This window comes from Mustela erminea, chromosome 17, assembly GCF_009829155.1.
Source record: "Mustela erminea isolate mMusErm1 chromosome 17, mMusErm1.Pri, whole genome shotgun sequence".
NCBI classification, from domain to species: domain Eukaryota; kingdom Metazoa; phylum Chordata; class Mammalia; order Carnivora; family Mustelidae; genus Mustela; species Mustela erminea.
This window is the reverse complement of record NC_045630.1, coordinates 21,512,029-21,530,118: the sequence shown is the minus strand read 5'-3', so window position 1 is coordinate 21,530,118 and position 18,090 is coordinate 21,512,029. Positions and strand designations below refer to the sequence as shown.

The window sequence follows — 18,090 nt, the reverse complement described above, 5'->3', positions numbered from 1 at the left end:
ATATAAGCATAACTGATGCTGTAAGAACTGAACGTTCAGTTATTTCATAATTCCTAATCCACAAAGACTAGAATATGGACAATTACCAATAACTGTCCCATTAAGAAAGGATAAAATACATCAGATTGAGCCCCTTGTACTGTTGACCTGTTTCTCTCTGATCAACATACATTTACCTTTTACTATTGCATTTTTTACATCTGTCTTATTCACAGTTGTGTCTCCAGCACTAAACACAGTTCCTGGAACATAGGTGGTATTCCAAATATAATGAATAAATTTATAAATATGTGAATTAATTAAAGAAAAACATCAAAATGTACATAAGCACTAGTCCTCCTTAAATAATGAAATTCTATGGCAGAAAAAATTAAAAAGAAAAAGAAAAGAGGTAATTCAGCAGACAGTTATGTCTGATTCTTCAAGATTTGAGGCAATATTTTTACTTACCCAACACATTAAGACTAAAACTTTTGCTCTTGTCGCCAGCTGTATTAGAAGCCAAACATGCATATCTTCCAGTATGTGACACTTGGGCATTGGTAATTTTAAGAAAACGGCCACCAGACATAATGTGATGGGTGTCATCTTCTAGGAGGAGTTGTCCATCTTTGTGCCATGTAATTTCTGGCATTGGATTTCCTGTAACAAAAAGCCACTTCTGAGAGATGGCTAAAAATTATATGCCTACAACTGATAATGAAAAGAAGGCATTTTCACTCATTTTCCTTTGTATTTAATACTACACTTATAAAACAATGCAGTAATCATTCATTTTAAAATAAATTTGTAAACATAATTTATAATAACATTCATGCCATAATTTTTTAAATTCACAGATTACAAGCCATTTTCAAGTGAAGATTAGTTTGATCTATAAGTGAAATAATTCCAAGTTAGTCTTTGTGTTCAGTTAAATAGTAACATATACTTTAAAAAGAATGAGACATGCATTTTTATTAAAATTATTACTCATAAATACATTCACATTAAATTTTTAAAGGTTTTATATTTTTGAAAGCAAGCAATAGAAAAGGAAAAACTTTGAAATAAACAATTCAACAAATAGATATTTTCAGTTTATACCAGGACTCTAGCATACATATATATAATAGGTAGATAGGGATACATATATATTAATTATTCCTTTAATGGAATAATTCACCTATGGAAAAAGATCTTTTTGTTTCAACATGAGACCTATGTTAAATATTAATTTTTAAGTTGCTCAAATAATTAAAAAAATTTAAAGCCATAAAAACAAGTTCTATTAGGAAAAAGTACTAGGATAATATATTAAAATTGGAAAGCTTGGTCATACCAACCACGGAGCCTGTTCTATAGCCCTACCCAGGCAGGAAAGGAAATTTGCAGGCCTGCCCAACTGCTGAAATATAGCACCCAGTCCCACCTGACGAGGAAGCCTAATCAGAGAATCCAGGCAACCACAGAACCTATCCTACAGCTGCACTCAGTCGAGAAACCCAGTGAGCAGAACTCTCCAACTGTTCAACATCAAACCCTACCTGCTAACTTCAGGGCTCAGGCAGAGGCCTCAAACAAATGGAGACCATAGAAACAAGCCCCATCTGCAAGGATGCTACCAGATGACCCATGAAGAACACCAAGCTGTACTGACTGTTTTTGCCAAAGTGAATCTATAAAACCTAGAAGAGGAGACCCTTGACTCCAATGTGCAGATACCAATGCAAGGAATCAGGTAAAAAAGACACCATCAAAGGAAACTAATTAAATTCCAATAATGACCCTAAAAAAATGGAAATCTGTGAACTAAGTGTCTGACAAAGAATTCAGAATAATCTTCTCAAAGAAGTTTGGTGAACTAGAAGAACACAAACAACTAAACAAAATTAAGAAAACAGTGCATGAACAAAGAAATAGAAACCATCAAAACAAACAATTCCTAGAGCTGAAGAATACAGTGACTGAAGTAAAGAATTCAACAGAGAGCTTCAACAGTAGACTCAATCAAGAAGAAAAAAGAATTAGTGAACTAGAGGATAGTTCATCATTATCGCTTCTCGGCCTTTTGGCTAAGATCAAGTGTAGAGGATAGTTCATTAAAATTATCCAGTCAGAAGAGAAAGAAAAAATGAATGAGAGAGAGAGAAAAGAAAGAAACAAAGAAAGAAAGGAAGGAAGGAAGGAAGAAAGGAGAAGAGAAAAGAAAGGAAGAGAAGGGAAGCAAAAAAAGAAAAAGAAAAAAACAATGAAGAAAGCCTATAGGACTTACGGAATACTACTAACAGAAACAATATACATATACATTATGGGAATTCTAGAAGGACAAGAGAAAGAGAAAAGGACAGAAAGTATATTTAGAGTAATAATGTATGAAAACTTCCCAAACATATGGAGAGAAATGAACATCCAGATTCATGAGACCCAAAGGACCCCACATTGGTTGAATTAAAAAGGGCTATACTGAGACACATTATAATCATATTTTCAAAAGTCAAAGACAAAGACAGAAGTTGAAAGCAGCAAGAGAAAAGTATATTACAAGGGAACCCCCATTGACTTTAGGCTGATTTTTCAAAAATAAGACCTACTTTGTATGCCAGGAAAGAATAGGATAATATATTCAAAATATTAAAAGAAAAAGGAACTGTCAATCAAGAACACTCTAGCTGGCAAAGTAGGAGGGAAAGATATATATTTTCTTGAACACACAAAAGCTGAGGCAGTTCATCACCACTGAATCTGCCTTTCAAGAAATGTTAAAGACATTCTCAAGTGGAAATGCAAGGATGATAATTAATGTTGTAAAACATATGAATGTATGTACAAAAAGTCACTGGTAATGGAAGATATGTAGTTAAAATCATATTCTCTATGATTGTAATGGTGGTGTGTAATTCACTTACGACTCTAAGAGTTAGAAAGTGAATGTATTTGAGGTAATCTTAACTACAATAACTTGTTATTGGATACATGTAAAAAGTATAAAAACTGCCACATCAATAACCTAAAATGTGAGGGGGAGAGAAGTAAAAGTAAAGTTTACATATACTGTCAAAGTAAAGTTGTTATCAGCCTAAAATAAGATATAAGATATTTTATGTAAGCCCATGGTTAAACAAAACAAAACAAAACAAAAGAAAAACCTGTACTAGTTGAACAAAAAATTATGATAAAGGAGTCAAAGCATATTGCTACAAAAAAGTCATCAAATCACAAAAGAAGATAGCAGGGGAAGAGGCAAGGAATAAAGGATTAACAAAACAACCAGCAAACAATGAACAAAAGGCAATAGTAAGTCCTTACCCATCAATAATTACTTTAACATAAGTGGATTAAATTCTCCAGAAGACAGAGGTTGACTGAATGCATTATAAAAAACAAGATTCACTAATATTGGACCTATAAGAGACTCACTTTAGCTTCAAATATACACACAGACTGAGAGTGAAGGGATGTAAAAAGATATTTCAAGCGTATGACACCCAAAAGAAAGCAGGAATAGCTGCATTTATCTCAGACAAAATAAACTTTAAGCTAAAAATGGTCAAAGGAGACAAAGAAGGTCATTATGCAATGATAGAAGAGTCAATTCTCAGAAAGATATAGTAACTATAAATATTTATGCACCCGACATTGGAGCAACTAAATGTATAAAGCAAATACTAATAGAACTAAAGGGGGAAGTGAATAGCAATACAATAACAGTTGGGGACCTTAATACTCACTCTCAATAATGGAAAGATCATTCAGACAAGAATCTATTATGAATAAATCTAACCAAGGAGGTGAAAGTTACCTAATGATGAAAGGAGTTGAAAAAGACATGAATAAATGCAAACATATCCTATACTCAGATTGGAAGAACTAGTATTATTAAAGTGTCCATACCACTCAAAGGCATTTATTTTCAACATAAAACACAAAAGCAAACAAACAAAAGCCATTTATAGATTCATTGCACTCACTATGAAGATTCTAATTACTTTTTTATAGAAATAGAAAAAATAGTCCTAAAATTCATTTGGCCCCAAAAGACCCAAACAGTCAAAGTAATTCTGAGAAAGAACAAAGCTTGGAGGCATCAAACTTCCTGATTCAAAACTATATTACAAAGCTAAGGTAATCCAAACAGTATGGCATTGGCATTTAAAAAAGAAACATAGACCAATGGAACAGAATTATGCACAAAGAAATAAACTCAGGCATATATGGTCAACTAATATTTGGATAAAGGACCCAAGAACAGTCAATGGAAAAAGGTAGCCTCTTCAATAAATGATGTTGGAAAAATTAGATATTCAATGCAAAAGAATAAAACTAGACCCCTGTCTTACACCATTCACAAAACTTAACTTGAAATGGATTAAAGACTTAAGTGTAAGATTGGAATCATAAAACTCCTAGAAGAAAACATAGGCACAAAACTCATTGACATCAGCCTGAGAAATGATTTCTTGTATATGACACTAAAATCACAAGAAAAAATAATAAAAATAAATAAGTGGGAGTCCATGAAACTAAAAATCTTCTGCCTAGCAAAAGAAATCATTGACAAAATAAAAGGCAACCTATGGAAGCAGAGAAAATAATTGTATACCACATATCTGATGAAGGATTAATACCCAAAATACATAAGGAACTTAATAACAAAAAGTCAAATAATATAATTTTAAAAATTGGCAAAGGACCAGAATAGATATTTTTCCAAAGAAGACATACAGGTGGCAAACAGGTACATGAAAAGATGATTAACATTACTGATCACTGGGAAATGCAAATAAAGACCATAATGAGATATCACCTTACACCTGTTAGAATGGCTATTCTCAAAAAGACAAGAGATAACAAGTGTTCATGAAAATGTGTACAAAAGGGCAACCCTTGTGCACAGTTAGTGGAAATGCAAATTGACATAGCTCCTACGGAAAACAGTACGGAGATCTCAAAAAATTAAAAACAGAATTACCACATGATCTAGTGATTCTCCTTCTGGGCATATATTTGAAAATACTGAAATCACTATTTTGAAAAGATATCTGCCTTACCATGTTCACTACAGCATTATTCACAATAATTTAAATATGAAAGCAACCTAAGTGTCCATTGACAGGTGAATGGATAAGGAAAACGGGGCTTCACAATGGAATGTCATTTATACATACACAATGGAATGACATTCAGCCATAAAGAAGAAAGAAATTCTGCCATTTGCAACAGGATGGAGGGCATTAAGCTAAGTGAATAAGTCAGGCAGAGAAAACAAATACTGTATGATCTCACTTAAGTGTGTGACATGATTAAAATCAAAGCTCACAGCAACCAAGAAAAGACTGGTGCTTGCCAGAGACAGAGGAAGGGGGGAAATGGTTGAAGGTGCTCAGAAGGTACAAATTTCCAGTCACAAGACAGGTAGGTTCTGGGCCTGTAATGCACAGCACGGTTACCACAGGTAAAAATACAGTATTATATATTTGAGAGCTGCTAAGAGAATCGATCTTAAAAGTTCCTTCACAAGAAAAAAAACCTGTAACTACGTGAGATGATGAATGTTTAAACTTATTGTGGTGCTCATTTTGAAATATATATTCATCCTTCTATCTATCATCTATCTATATACATATAATCATTATATTGTACACCTTAAACTTAAACATCGGTATATGTCAATTACATCTCAATAAAACTAAGAGAAAAAATAAAGAATAACTGAAAACCAAATGCCAATGTAAAAAAAAAAAAAAACCAAACTAGACCTCAAGGGGAGGATGTTATAAAATTTAGTCAGCTGGTCTCTATGCAACAGTTGTTACTTACCATAACATTTCTAGGGGGAAAAAAAAAGCAGGCTAAGTAATAGTATATAACACATTCTTTATATCCACCTTGCTTAAAATAGAAACATTTTCTATGCTTACTTAAATTTATTGCTCATGCATGGTATATAAACTATGAAATAAGAAGCTAATCAAATTTCCTCTAAAACGCTGGCTTTCTATAAGATGTTATGTGCTGCTCCCATTTTAAAACTCCATGACCATCTTACTAAAAACAAACAAGCAAACAAACAGAAAATTAAAAAAAAAAAACAAAAAACCCCAAATAGACTTGAAAATGTCCTCTTAGAGATTTATTCCCTTTTACTACAATAATATACTGCATCACTAGTAAAGATGGTAAAATGTGTAGGAGTATTCTTATTTCCACAGAATCTGAGAAATTTCTTCTTACACTTCCACTGGCCGTTCTCAACTAGAAATCAATTTCAAATGCTTATTATAGTAGTTCGACTTTTTCTCAACTAATTAAGATATATAGTGGAGAAATAATCAGTGAATGGAGAACAACACAAGTTCTTAAGAGCTAAGTCCCTTACCTGTCACTTCACAGGTCAGTGTAATATTCTGCTTCTCTTTTACCTTCACATGTTCCAATATATTTTCACCCACAATGCGAGGGGGCACTAAAGAAAAAGAAAATTAAATGAAGAAAAAAATCAGAAAAAGTAAGCAACAATTCAAACAGCAGTGTTGTTATTCCAGAAACATCTATGTTTATATATTTATTAAGCTATAACCTTTAAAACAAACCCCCAAATTATCATTATTTGTTTACCAGAATAATGTCATAAAACCATTTTGATCAATTCTAATTTTAAGATATAAACTTACATGTCATGAATTCAATCATAATGAATTTTATTGTAACAGAAGTTATAAAGTCTGGATAAAAATGTCAACAAGTAAAAAAAATGTCAACAAGTTAATAAGAACATTTATTAGACATTTATTTCTCCCACTGTAACTCTGATAAGTATTCACGTTAAAAAAGTTATCAGAGTCTCAACAGTTGTGAACTGAAAAGACACAGCATTTCAGCCATTTTAACCTAACTGATCACATCCAAATTATTCTAACATTGAATTACTGCCAAGAGTGTCAGTCCAGGGGCCAACAAATACATAAATGTGAGATCAAGCTGTAGATAAAATTTAACTATATCCAGAATGTATTAAGCCAATTACATTGTTTTTCTAGATATTGAAAATTATAAAAATACCTAATACTGAAAGCCCAAAGATTTTTCTTTCTTCACCAGCTGCATTCCTCACAACACAAGTATACTGGCCAGCATCTTCTACTCTGGTCTGCATCAACCGCAGAGTCCTGCCTCCTGGGGAAGCAAACCGCCAGATGACTCAAAAAGAAATCTGTGACTTTACCAGTTGGCCAAGTAATGTTCAATTTGGATACAATTCAGTCAATATGCTTCAAAGGACTTTAACATTCATTAATATCAAGCTTTTAAAAAATCATATGCTTTAAGCCTATAGGCAGCAGAAAAGATAATTCAGAAGAATTTTCTGGTTCAAAGGCTAAAAAATAAATACAAGGCTAGGTGACAACAAGCAAAAATATGGAGTTTCAGAGATGTGATGTTTGAACATAATCTCAAGAGGCAAGTATATATAAAGATTGATTTATTTATTTGAAAGAGAGAGAAAGAAAGAGAGAGCATGAGCAGAAGGGGCAGGAAGAGGGAGAGAGAATCTCAAGCAGACTCCGCACTTAGCGCAGAGCCTAACATGAGGCTCGATCTCATGACCCTGAGATCATGACCTGGACCAAAACTAAGAGTCCAATGCTTAGCCGACTGCACCACCCAGGTGCCCCAAAGGCAAGTTTATTTTACTACAGGGAAGAGTTAAGAGACACTATTATAGGTAGAGTATGAATGTGGATATAGAGTAGAAAGCAGATGTGAGTTTGGTACTTAGAGGAGAGCAGGTGGAGAAAATAGAGACAGATGAGGCTAGCTTGGGTAATGGTTGGTAGATGCCTAGACTCTGTGGGCCCTTGAATGCTATGCTAAGGAACCTGGACTTTACTGTGTTCACTTAAAGCTATGGAAGTGTACAAACAAACAAACAAAAAAGACTTGTGCTTTAGAAGGACAGCTATGACAGGATGGTTGAGAAAAGATTCCCAGTTTGCCACTGATTGTGAAATGGGAATGTGAGAAAGGGGTCTACACCAGCATCCCAGATTGGGATGACATCAGTATGGGAGGAATGGGAGAAACCCCAAAGACCCGACTACTGGTTTTCAATGGCGTCTCATGGAATCCTAGAATTATTTCGATCCAAGTCTACAAGGGGTCCCTTGATTCGCTTGTGCAATTCTGCTTTATTACTTTTTATATTTTGAACATGTACATAAAAAAGGTTACACTTCTTCATGCAAGAAATGCTTATAGACTGAGAGGGCCACTCTCACTTGCGAAAGGGTGGGATTTGGAAATAAATTCCATCGAAGGACAAACGAAGAGGAGCCAGAAAATGGGCCTGAAACAAAGCCTGCAAAGAACAAACAGGCCCTGACAGAGTCCTTGAAATCATTTGAGAAGTAAATTTTCAGGAAAAAGAACAAAAAAGTAAATCACGTCTTAGATTTCATAATGCTTTCCTATCTGGTATATTTTTGCTTGAAACCCTGAACTGGAACTAAAACAAATCGAAGTGGTAGAACATGAAATTTTCATGTGAATATTCACCGGGCTCTAGATTTGTCAGGAAATCCATCTGTTTTCTCTTTTTCTGAACACAACAAGCTGTCACTGAGCTTTTCCTAGAAACAACCTCCCCATCCTCAACTGGTTGAAAGGTAAACTCGGTAGTAACTTATTTGTATAAACAAAGCTGATTACAAGAATTCATTTTTCCCCCCAACTGCATTTAAATAAGGAAAGTTAAATACAGAAATTATCTAAACATGTCAAAAAAAACCACCTCGTGTTAATTAGACGAGGAGTCAAGCACTCACTGCTACTTCAGCTTAGTGAGACCATAACATGATTCCAGTTGAGAGATATTCGATCAGTACAGCCGTTAAGAGTTACTGCTAGCTCTGTGAACCTCAGCCTCCTGCCTCACAATCTTTCCTCTCATTTCCTGGTCCTCTCACTTAATCCAGTGAAAAACAACAAAAGGATCGGACAGTAAGTTCTACTTAAATGGAGATGTTTCTTGTACCTACTAAATTCTTATAGCAGCTATCTGTTCTTGGCAGAAAACTTCCTAACAATGACAGGGTCTCCAGAAAAATACTGCTTTCAGAAAATCTGTACTTAAAGTCACAGGAGAATTAATCTTAATGGAATAGAAGTGTACAGCAGACCAATGACCAAGCAAGTCATATGCCATTCATCTGATTCTCATTCATCTATTGCACAAGACACATGTTCAGACTGTAAAACTGAATGACTCCTTTGGCAGCGTCACAAGGTCAAATACTTTTAATGTGTTCACTCAAGGATCTCCAGCTGCTAGTCAAGAAAAACAAAACTAAATAAAACCAAAATGCCACTCCCATAAATCTATAATAAGCCAGAGTTCCTCACTCTTTGTGATAGCGGTACATTACAACGATCTTGCCTTTTTCATTTCCAGGAGCAAAACAGTCCTACTTTTTCAGGGATTTCAAGAATTTTAAAATGTCAGAGATATGAGGATAATCTCAAGACAGGAAGATAATGGGCTCGGGATTTTGGTAACCAAAGTGTAATAAAACCTTTGCCATTAGTATGCATTTCCTAAGATCAGCAGAGACTGGGACACCTGCGCAAAGGAAAACAGTGTAGTAAGGAAATAGGAAAATTTCCCAGGATAGGGACACCTAGACCTTTCACTCAGTTGTCTATGGCAATGGTAAACATATATTGGATGTTACCATATAAGTAGGTGCTATATTAACTGCTTTCCGTACATACATGGACCCATTTCATCTTTACAAAAACCGTAAGAGGCAAATACTATTAATATTTTTACTTTATAAATAAAGAAATGGAAGTTAGCAAAGTTAAGTAACTTGCTTGAGATCATGAATCTCATGAGAATTATGGGCAATAAATATAATAATGATAGCAATACATACTCTTCATCAAGTTTCTATCATTTACAGACCAACATCTTGAAAAAACAGAGGGACCTTATTTAAACCTAACTGAAACACTAGGAAAGGATCTTCTCTGAAAAAGCTCTTCAAAAGTGGAAATTTAAACTTCATTGGAACAAATTTGGAAGTAGAAGATTACTTATTCTTGAAAATAGTTCACCTCGACTTTAAACAATATAAATGTTTTTAAAGTTGCTTATATTCAGACCGATATCTGTCCCTAGAATCTTTCATACTGGCATTGCTCTTAACCTCTGGAACTAGACACAACCCACACAATCTTTTTCTATGCCATGGTTCTTCAAGTATTTGAATTTAATTTTCACTATGTAACCATAAGGTTTCACACAGTTTATTTTTCCAGGTTAAATACAATCAGAAATGTAAATTATTTTGTAATAATTTACCATCATGGTTACCCTTCTTTGAAAATATTGTCAACAAATCCTTCCTCTAGTCTTCCTAATGAGTAAATTGGAATACAACTGGTCTCCTCCTTTTTTTATTCATGAAAATATATTTTATTAATGTGGTAAAACACTGCATTTATTTTCTTGATAACCACATTACACTGTTAATGCATACTGAATAACAAACACAATTCAGAGATCTTATATGAAGAATTTTGAAGCTATATGTAACCTATATCTTCATCATTTTAAAAAAATTTATTTATTTGTTTTAGAGAGAGAGAGAGAGTGCAAGCAGGGTGATGGGCAGAGGGAGAGAGAGTAGGAGAGAACTCCCTGCTCAGCTCTAGCCCAATGCAGGACTTGATCTCACAACCATGAGATCATGACCTGAGAGGAAATCAAGAGTAGGAGGCTTAATCCACTGAGCCACCCAGGCGCCCTTCATCATTGTTTTTTGTTTTTTTTTAAATGTAAGCACAGGAGTTTATTTAACTTTCATTTTGTTAGATTAAACACAAATGTTCCAGGGTGAGGTGTGTCTGAATTCAGATGTCTTCACTCAACACATTGGGTATTCTTCAAAGTGTTCAAGCCTTTTCTTAACCACAGCTTGGCAAGATTGTTTTCTTGGTCTGTATCCAAATCATTACTAAAGGGGTGAAGCGCAGACGCCTGGGGCATGGCGTCAAGACCCCTCTTTTCATGCTTGCACTGGTCCATAAAGGATAAGTTAATAGACTTCTTACATAATCAGATGAGAAATAAGCTGAATAATGATAAAGTCCTAACTCACAGGAAACTATCTTATCCTGGAAATACAAATCTCAATCAGATGAAATACTTGGTTAATGGAGATTTGTCATACAATATGGTTTGTTCTAGACTCTGGCTTCAATTTCAGCACTTCTTTTTGTCCTCACTTTTCAGATGGGTTGGTACTCATTGAAGCATGAATGCTCTGACATCCCCATGATTTAAGTAATAAGCAAGTGCCAAGATTAATAGGATCTACAGATAACTGGAGATTCCTCTGACTCCTTTTCATGTAGCATCTAATGTCCTTCTAAATATTTTTTTCTTAATAGGATCAGCACTAGAGTAAGTCACTAGATCAAAAAGAAAAAAATGGGCAGAGGACATGAACAGACATTTCTGCAAAGAAGACATCCAGATGGCCAACAGACACATGAAAAAGTGCTCCATATCACTCGGCATCAGGGAAATACAAATCAAAACCACAATGAGATATCACCTCACACCAGTCAGGATGGCTAAAACCAACAAGTCAGGAAATGACAGATGCTGGCGAGGATGAGGAGAAAGGGGAACCCTCCTACACTGTTGGTGGGAATGCAAGCTGGTGCAACCACTCTGGAAAACAACATGGAGGTTCCTCAAAATGTTGAAAATAGAACTGCCCTATGACCCAGCAATTGCACTACTGGGTATTTACCCTAAAGATACAAACGTAGTGATCCAAAGGGGCACGTGCACCCGAATGTTTATAGCAGCAATGTCCACAATAGCCAAACTATGGAAAGAACCTAGATGTCCATCAACAGATGAATAGATCAAGAAGATGTGGTATATATACACAATGGAATACTATGCAGCCATCAAAAGAAATGAAATCTTGCCATTTGCGACAACATGGATGGAACTAGAGCGTATCACGCTTAGCGAAATAAGTCAAGCAGAGAAAGACAACTATCATATGATCTCCCTGATATGAGGAAGTGGTGATGCAACATGGGGGCTTAAGTGGGTAGGAGAAGAATCAATGAAACAAGATGGGATTGGGAGGGAGACAAACCATAAGTGACTCTTAATCTCACAAAACAAACTGAGGGTTGCTGGGGGGAGGGGGTTTGGGAGAAGGGGGTGGGATTATGGACATTGGGGAGGGTATGTGCTTTGGTGAGTGCTGTGAAGTGTGTAAACCTGGTGATTCACAGACCTGTACCCCTGGGGATAAAAATATATGTTTATAAAAAATAAAAAATTAAAAAAAAAAAAAAGAAAAAAATGAAATACAGAAAAATTAAGGGGAAACTGTGGCCATATGAAGCTAACCAGATTGCCGGGGTATGAAAATTTCTAATACCTGAGAGAATTCTCACAGAACTGCTAAGGCTGACAGGCCATCCATCTTTAAGCCAGGTAATGGAAGGCAGGGGAATTCCTGAAGCTTCGCAAGTCAGAGACACTGAGTTCTTTTCCACGACACTGATATTTTCAGGTATCCCATGGTTTCCTATGATGCTTGGAGGGGCTGTATGATAGAACAAATAAGAAAAGGAAAAGAAGTTAGCTAATATATATCAAACACCAAATCCTCAACAGCCTATGGTTAAGATAACTTCCATTGCCTGGTCAACATAAGCAAATAAGCAATCACAACAATGAGCTTATTAGAAGTAGCCATATTTTTAGTGTAACATTCCTGGAAATAAAAATGTTGCTTCTTCCCCACTCATAGCAGTAAATGACTTTCATATTGTTATTCTATTGGTGGTGAATGATTTTCTATGAGTCACTAATCTCGTCCGATAAATATCTAATGTGGACACATGACCTTTTTATAGGCAAAATTTTCTAACAAGAATTCCAATCCTAAAAATAAGCAATCAAACAAAAAATATGCTTAATATTGAAACTTCTCTTTTACATTCTGATTATGTTAGCTTTGGCTCACATATTTGCTTCAAACTACAGGATATTAATACTGGACTTTGTGCACATCCTAAATGGATTCAGGTTATAAGATTGTCTATGAAATTTATCATTATTTCTGTAGATTTAAAAATTGTAGGGGCACCTAGATGGCTCAGTCAGTTACCAATCTGACTCTTGATTTCAGCTCAGGTCTTGACCTCAGGTTGTGAGTTCAAGCCCCCATGAGTTAAAAATAATGCAATTCCTAGAGATTTTATCCAAAAACTGTTAGAACTAATAAATGAATTCATTAAAGTTGCAGGATACAAAATTAATACACAAAGTCTATTGCATTTCTATATAATAATAATGAAATATCAGAAAGTGAAAGTAAGAAAACAATCCCACTTACAATTGCATCAAAAAGAATAAAATACATGGAATAAATTAACCATAGAAGTGAAAGACCTGTATGTTGAAGACTATAAGACAATAATGAAAGAAACTGAAGAAGGCACAGATAAAAGGATTGGGGAATAATACTGACAAAATGTCCTACTACTCAAAGTAATATGCTTGTAATGCAATCCCTATCAAGATTCCAAAGGCATCTTCCACAAAAATAGAAATAAACAATACTAAACCTTATATGAAACCACAAAAGACCCAAATAATCAAAGCAATCTTGAGAAAGAACAAAGCAGGAGGCATCATGCTCTATAATTTCAAACTATTTTCTTAAGCTATAGTAATTAAAACAGCATGGTATTGGCATAAAAACAGACATATAAATCAATGGTACAGAATAGAGAGCCCAGAAATGAACCCACTCATATATGATCAATTCATTTACAACAAAGGAGTCAGGCATATCTGCTGGGGGAAAGATAGTCTGTCTCTTCAATGAATGGTGCTGGGAAAATTGAAAAGCCAAAGGCAAAAGAATGAAATTGGACAATTACCTTACACCATACATATAAAAGAGTAATGGATTAAAGGCTTGAACATAAGACATGAAACCATAAAACTCCTAGAAGAAAACATAAGCCCTTTAACACAGGTCTTAGAGATGACTTTTCGAATGTGACACCAAAAACAAAAAGCGACGAAAACAAAAATAACTCTCGGGGCTACATCATAGTAAAAAGCTTCTGCACAGAAAAGGAAACAATCAACAAAATGAAAAGGCGACCCACTGATTAGGAGAAAATACTTGCAAATCATATATCTGCTACGGGGCTAATATAAAAAATATATTAAGAATCTATATAATTGGGGCGCCTGGGTGGCTCAGTGGGTTAGGCCGCTGCCTTCGGCTCAGGTCATGATCTCAGGGTCCTGGGATTGAGTCCCGCATCGGGCTCTCTGCTCAGCAGGGAGCCTGCTTCCCTCTCTCTCTCTCTGCCTGCCTCTCCGTCTACTTGTGATTTCTCTCTGTCAAATAAATAAATAAAATCTTAAAAAAAAATTGTTTAAAAGAATCCATATAATTCAATACCCCAAAACAAGCAATCAATTAAATATGGGCAAAGATATGAATAATTATTTTTCCAAGAAAGACATACAGATGGTTAGAAGGTGCATGAAAAGGTACTTAACATTATTAATCAACAGGGAATGCAAATCAAAAGCACAATGTGATATTACCTCACACCTGTTTGAATGGCTATTATCAAAAAGACAAAAAACAGCAAAGGGATGATGAAGAGAAAAGAGAATCACTGGGCCCTGTTGGTGTAAATCCATGCAGCCACTGTGGTAAACAGGTTTTCTGAGGTTCCTCAAAAAATTAGAATTAGAATCACCATATGATTCAACAATTTTACTTCTAGGTATTTATATGAAGAAAATAAAAACACTGCCTTGAAAAGATACATGCACCCTCCTATGTTTATTGAAGCATTATTTATAACAGCCAAGCAATGGAAACAACCCATGTCCAATGATGGATGACTAGATAAAGGAATTAAAGGATATATATACATTGGGTTATTATTCAGCCATTAAAAAAAAAAAAGAATGAAATCTAGCCATTTGTAACAACGTGGAATTATCTCAAGGGCTTTATGCTAAATGAAATAAGTCAGACAAAAAGATAAATACTGTATGATCTCTTAGAAGTGGAATCTAAAAATGGGTATCAAGGAGGGCACGTGTTGTGATGAGCACTGGGTGTTTTATGCAACTAATGAATTATTGAACACTACATCAAAAACTAATAATGTACTATATGTTGAGTAATTAACATAATAAAAAAGATACTGATAATAGTTTAAAAAAAACTAAAAATAAAAATAAATAAAAACAAACAAATAAATAAATACAACCAAGTTCATAGGTACAGAGAACAGTTAGCCATGGGGGGTGCGGCAAACTATTTTTGTTTTTGTTTATAGTTTAAATAAACTGCATTAAAAAAAAAAGAAAAAATTAAAATTGCAATTCAAATTATATGCATATGAATAACTGTCCTTGAGTACATGTACACTTGGTCTATTCCTTTTGACATTTATGACTCATTAATTGGAATATTAAAGCTGACATCAGTACAACTCACGAGCAGCTGATACTGAGTCAGTAAATTCTAAGGAACGTAGGCTTATACTAACCAAGACAGCAAATTTGGAAAACATAGAATCAAGGGCTATTACTTGGGATAGCATTGGCTCAAAAGTACTTGAAGAAGACAATTAGACAATTAAACCTACTTTACTATGTGCTTTTCTGAGAGAACATCTAATGTCTGTTTGTTTCAGCAAGGGAAAAAATGGAAGGTCAAGCACAGAAGGGTAAGTGATGAGACCAGTCCAGAGAAAAGGTACATATGCAGAAAATCATAGACTACAAATAAAAGATCCAATACTGACAGCTTGTGTTTCCCATCAAGGATGCTACAGATTATAATAGCCAGAGAACAGATTTATTGAGCTTCTTTATACTTACTATGTACACTTAAGTCATATTTTCTGTCAGTCATTCCTGCTACATTCACAGCAACACACACATAACGGCCTGTGTCAGATACATGAATGTTCTTCAGCTGAAGGATGCGACCTTCATCCAATATTTCCATTCCCCTTCCCTTCGTCAAAGGGCGGCCATCTTTCATCCAGGTCACTTTCGGCTGAGGAATACCCTGCACCTCACACTCCAAGGAAATACCCTTCCCTCGAGTAACAGTGATTTCAGTAGGGTGGCTGCCACTATTGGATATAGTTGGTCGAACTGAAAAAAAAAAAAAAAAAAAAAAGTAAAGTAGAAAATATCTGCTTCAAGTCTTGCATAGGAATTTGTATCAGTCAAAGTTAAAGTCATTTTTGATGTTGAAACATAAAGTACTAAGAAAAGGCCCAGGGCTAATTGAGCTGGCATTGCTATACTGAGAAGCAGAATTCCTTTCTAATGTTTCTAAATGTGGTCATGCTTGAAATAAAGCTATCAACACATCAAGAAAAGTTTTGTGTTTGCTACTTTTCCTTATTTTTAACAAGTTATACGAATGCTTGAACCTATCTTTCATAGCCCTAATTTACAGAAGCCTTCCTAATATTAACATTAAAATAGATATGATAACCTCACTCACAATCAATTCCTTTCTTTTTTCTACCCCTAGCCTCCATGACAGGAGTTGAAAAGCTGAGACTGTTTCTCAATCTTCCCTAAAAAGGAGGTGGCCACAGGAATCAATTTGGGCCTATAAAATCTAAATAAAGATCTGCTTGGTAAGTGCGGGAGATGAGGGGAATGGGTTGGGAATTTTTTTGCTGTCCTGATGAAAGAAAAACATACCACTTCTTATCCTTATTTTTGCCTTCAATGTGGACTTGATACTACAGTTGCTGCCATGATCTTGAGACCACAGAGCTAGGAGCAGGAGAAGCCTAGATCTCCTGTCTTGATATGAGTACAGTTCTGATCAAGTCCAGTGACCACCAACCTCAGGCTTCTCATTCTGTGAGAGAATAAGTCTCTAAGTGGTTAACCCACTGATCACCAGTTATTCTGTAGATTTGCTGCTGAATTTACCTGATACTTATTCTAAGAAAAAAAAAAAGTTAGACCAATTTGAATACAAATTGGGGGAAGAAAAATGGGCGAGCATTACCCATCTTGGTGGCGAGTGTCAGTCCTACTACAATCAAGCCACGTGACCTTGGTCAACCATGGGAACCTCTCTGGCCTTCGATGACTACATATGCAAAATGGAGACAATAATTTTGTTTCACATCATAGTTCATGTAAAGGTTAAATGAGATAATGTGAACATTTAAAACACTTTAAAATCTTATATGAATTAAATACACTTTAAAATGAGGTATTTTTACATTTTGCAAATATACCCTATGATACGATGCCATCTCTCCCCATTCCACACATCCACTCTCCTGCCCACAATACATTACAGCCACATTGATGGGTCTTCTATCTGCATGCTGATGCAGTGCACAGCTGTGTTGTTAAATGAATAACAGACAGAAATAAGCAACTGTTCTTTATGTCAACACAGTTTAAATTTGTGAGTCTTATGATAGGTATATTATAGCCATATTGCCTTGAAGGTATCTTAAAGATATAAAGAAAAAGCAAAAAGGAAAGACAGAAAGATTAAAAGAAAGTCTGGCTAATCAATAATTTACTGTAGACTTGCAGATCGTAGTCTTTCTTTGCTGTTCCAGCAACATTCGATGCCACACATGTGTATAGCCCTGCATCAGATTTTTCCGCAACTGAGATCTGTAACTGTCTGCCTCCAGATAAAGTTCTGACTCGCCCTGCAGAATCAGTCAGCACTGGCAAGCCTGCAAAGAAAACAAAATGCCAGAATATGAAGCAAAAATATATAGCATTTTGTGTACACACTCTGATAAGTACATTTATTTACATCTTAGTTCAAAGACCTAAAAGACACCCACCATTTTTTTTTCTATTCACTGAAAACGTTGGTACTTCGTACCTAAAAGACGGAAGACGCTGTAAAATAATCCTATGCAAAAAGGAGGAGGAGAAGGAAGGAGAAGAGGGGCAGGAAGGAAAGTAGGTATTTACCAAGATTGTCTTCGGCAAATTTTTCTTTCAATCAACATTGC

The 18,090-nt window shown here is 35.2% G+C and overlaps 1 protein-coding gene across 4 annotated transcripts in view; it reads right to left on the bottom strand.

The window, feature by feature from the left end:
• HMCN1 (hemicentin 1) overlaps positions 1-18,090 on the bottom strand; it is a 474,548-nt gene that overhangs the window by 120,068 nt on the left and 336,390 nt on the right. For all 4 annotated transcript variants that reach the window (XM_032317251.1, XM_032317250.1, XM_032317254.1 and 1 more), the window contains 6 exons: positions 17,641-17,802; positions 15,947-16,228; positions 12,453-12,620; positions 7,042-7,155; positions 6,359-6,445; positions 451-642 (listed from right to left, as the gene is read on the bottom strand). In XM_032317251.1, coding sequence (XP_032173142.1) covers positions 451-642; positions 6,359-6,445; positions 7,042-7,155; positions 12,453-12,620; positions 15,947-16,228; positions 17,641-17,802 — 1,005 coding nt within the window. The remainder of the gene's footprint in view (positions 1-450; positions 643-6,358; positions 6,446-7,041; positions 7,156-12,452; positions 12,621-15,946; positions 16,229-17,640; positions 17,803-18,090) is intronic.